The sequence below is a fragment of the Apaloderma vittatum genome, unplaced genomic scaffold (genome assembly GCF_000703405.1).
Source record: "Apaloderma vittatum isolate BGI_N311 unplaced genomic scaffold, ASM70340v1 C12212002, whole genome shotgun sequence".
Classification (NCBI taxonomy): Eukaryota; Metazoa; Chordata; class Aves; order Trogoniformes; family Trogonidae; genus Apaloderma; species Apaloderma vittatum.
In genome coordinates this window covers 208-2,303 of record NW_009747177.1, presented here as the reverse complement: position 1 = coordinate 2,303, position 2,096 = coordinate 208, and the positions used below count along the sequence as shown (strand labels likewise).

At 42.1% G+C, this 2,096-nt stretch overlaps 1 protein-coding gene across 1 annotated transcript; it reads right to left on the bottom strand.

Annotated features, from left to right (window-relative positions):
- Positions 1 to 351: 351 nt before the first annotated feature.
- LOC104280005 (leukocyte elastase inhibitor-like) lies at positions 352 to 1,657 on the bottom strand (the record flags this gene model as incomplete). Its single annotated transcript, XM_009877508.1, has 2 exons — positions 352 to 753; positions 1,490 to 1,657. Coding segments are annotated over 2 exons (570 nt in total), but the record flags the coding sequence as incomplete, so codon positions are not given.
- Between the last annotated feature and the right edge of the window lie 439 nt (positions 1,658 to 2,096).

Here is a 2,096-nt window from a genome sequence, read left to right as displayed (position 1 = left end):
GTCTGCCCACACAGAGAAACCCACAAGCATAGGATGTGTGCAAGGTGATCCTGTGCTTTAAAAGACAAGCTTCTTGCAAGAGTATTTCTACTTTTAGTCCAATTTCAAAAGATTTCTTCTGCCTACAGTTAAGATTTTCCTAGTTATTAAAGATGATGTCAATCTCAAGAAGGAAAAATAAATTACTCCTCAGTTTTCTGGGATTGGTTTAACAGGAAAGGCAGAATCACAGTCAAGTTATTGGCATTTAAGGCCAGGAGCATTAACTTTCTAATTCAAAATCCAACTCATTGGGCAGCAAAGCGTTCCTTGACTACAGCAGGAACTGATCTGCAGGTGCTAAGTTCTCTTTTATGGAGAAGCGTATCTGCCCAGGAAAAGAATGCTTTGCGTTGGGTTGTGGCGAATAAAGAAAAGGAAGGGATGGTCAGCATGGAAATCCTCTTCCACAAGCATGCAGAGCATAACGAAGCCAGCAGTGGCAGCTGCAGCTTCGGTGCCTTCCTCATTCACTTCTACAAAAGCCTTGTGGACAATTTTAGAGAGAAAGAGGTCGCGTGCCCCTGACATTCCCGACAAGTCGGCCTTGCCACCGTCAAACACATCCAACAAGCCCAGAGCGGCTAAATCGGATTTAAGGTCGTAGCTTTCTTCTAGCTTAAACTTTGGCAAACGCACATGAACGTCAGTGGAATACAGATGCTCTGGACACGTCCATTCCTGGAGCTTCTCTAAGGTAAGCTGCTTTTCCAGCTACAATTAAAAACAGACAGATATCATCACATATCACCAGTGCAGAAGTATTTCAGTTACAGTAACCTTTACCAGGCTTTATAGAGCTCTATACAACTGTACAGCAACGACGCAAAAATGACCGCAGCTGTATCTTAGCTCCATATAGATCAACCAGATGTATTAAAATTAAGTGCAGTCGGTGCAGTTTTCGCTTTACAAAGTTATGCTGACGTTTGCTTCTTGCTGCGATGTACGCAAGGGACAAAGATGCACCGACAGCAACGAAACGCAGTCATTCTCACTGTTTAACCTAACGAACTGGAATTACAGAACTAAAACCAAGTAACAAAAATAATCATCAGAGAGCCCAAAGAAGCCGATGTGTTCCTGGTCATTTAATGGAAAACAGTCTTTAAGGCTAAGAAAATAAAGACTTTGAAAGGTAACGGAAGAAAAGTTCTGTCATCAAAAAAACAGGTAAGCAAGGCAAGTTAATTCTCGTAGTTAACTTTGTTCTCTCAGTCTCCCTCATGGTTCTGTTCAGGAAGCCAAATGAACACAAGCTACAAAACCAGAAGACAACTTCTCCTCTTGATGCAGCACATGCACATATTCTTTATTGCAGTGCAAACAGAGCATTGTCTAAAAATAAGCCTGATAAACCTAGGGCTCTGAGAACATGGGTTCCTTAAAGCTTTAGTTTTGAACGGCTGAACTTCTCCACTAAGTAACTGCATTGGCTCAGATGGGTCACCTGCTGCAGCCCAGTGGAGTCATCTTCGATGTCATCAGGTAACAGGATGATCATACTCAGTTCTTTTCCATCATAGGGCAGCTCTAAAACACGGATCTTCATGTCAGGGATGTACCCAAAACGAAATTTCTTTTTCTGATACATCATTTTGACTGTCTTTCTTTCATTCTGGATGGATAAAAGGTACCAAAAGTAACAGTTAAGGAAATGCTATTTTAAAGAACTGGTGGGAAACCAGGAAGTTAAAAATTGCATTCTTGCAAAAACTCTTCCTCCATTATATCAGGTGATTATAAAACTGCCTTCATCAGACCCCTGACTCTGCCCCTTTCATAACGGTTTCCTCTGAAGACACAACAGGTTTGTATTGTATTTGGTTCTCCTTTGGCTTCTATGGCACCGTCCTCACAGAACTGCTCCAGCCCCAAAAAGGACGTTGAAAGTCAACAAGGTTCAACTCAGAGCAGCACAAAGCAGACGACCGTTCACAGTATCCTGTAAAGCTGTTCACATAAGCAGAATGTAAACCAAGAAAAGGGGCTTAACCAAAATGTGCCATCCTGGTAATAACGTTTCCCTAGCCGCACAAACAGATGCAGCACAAACA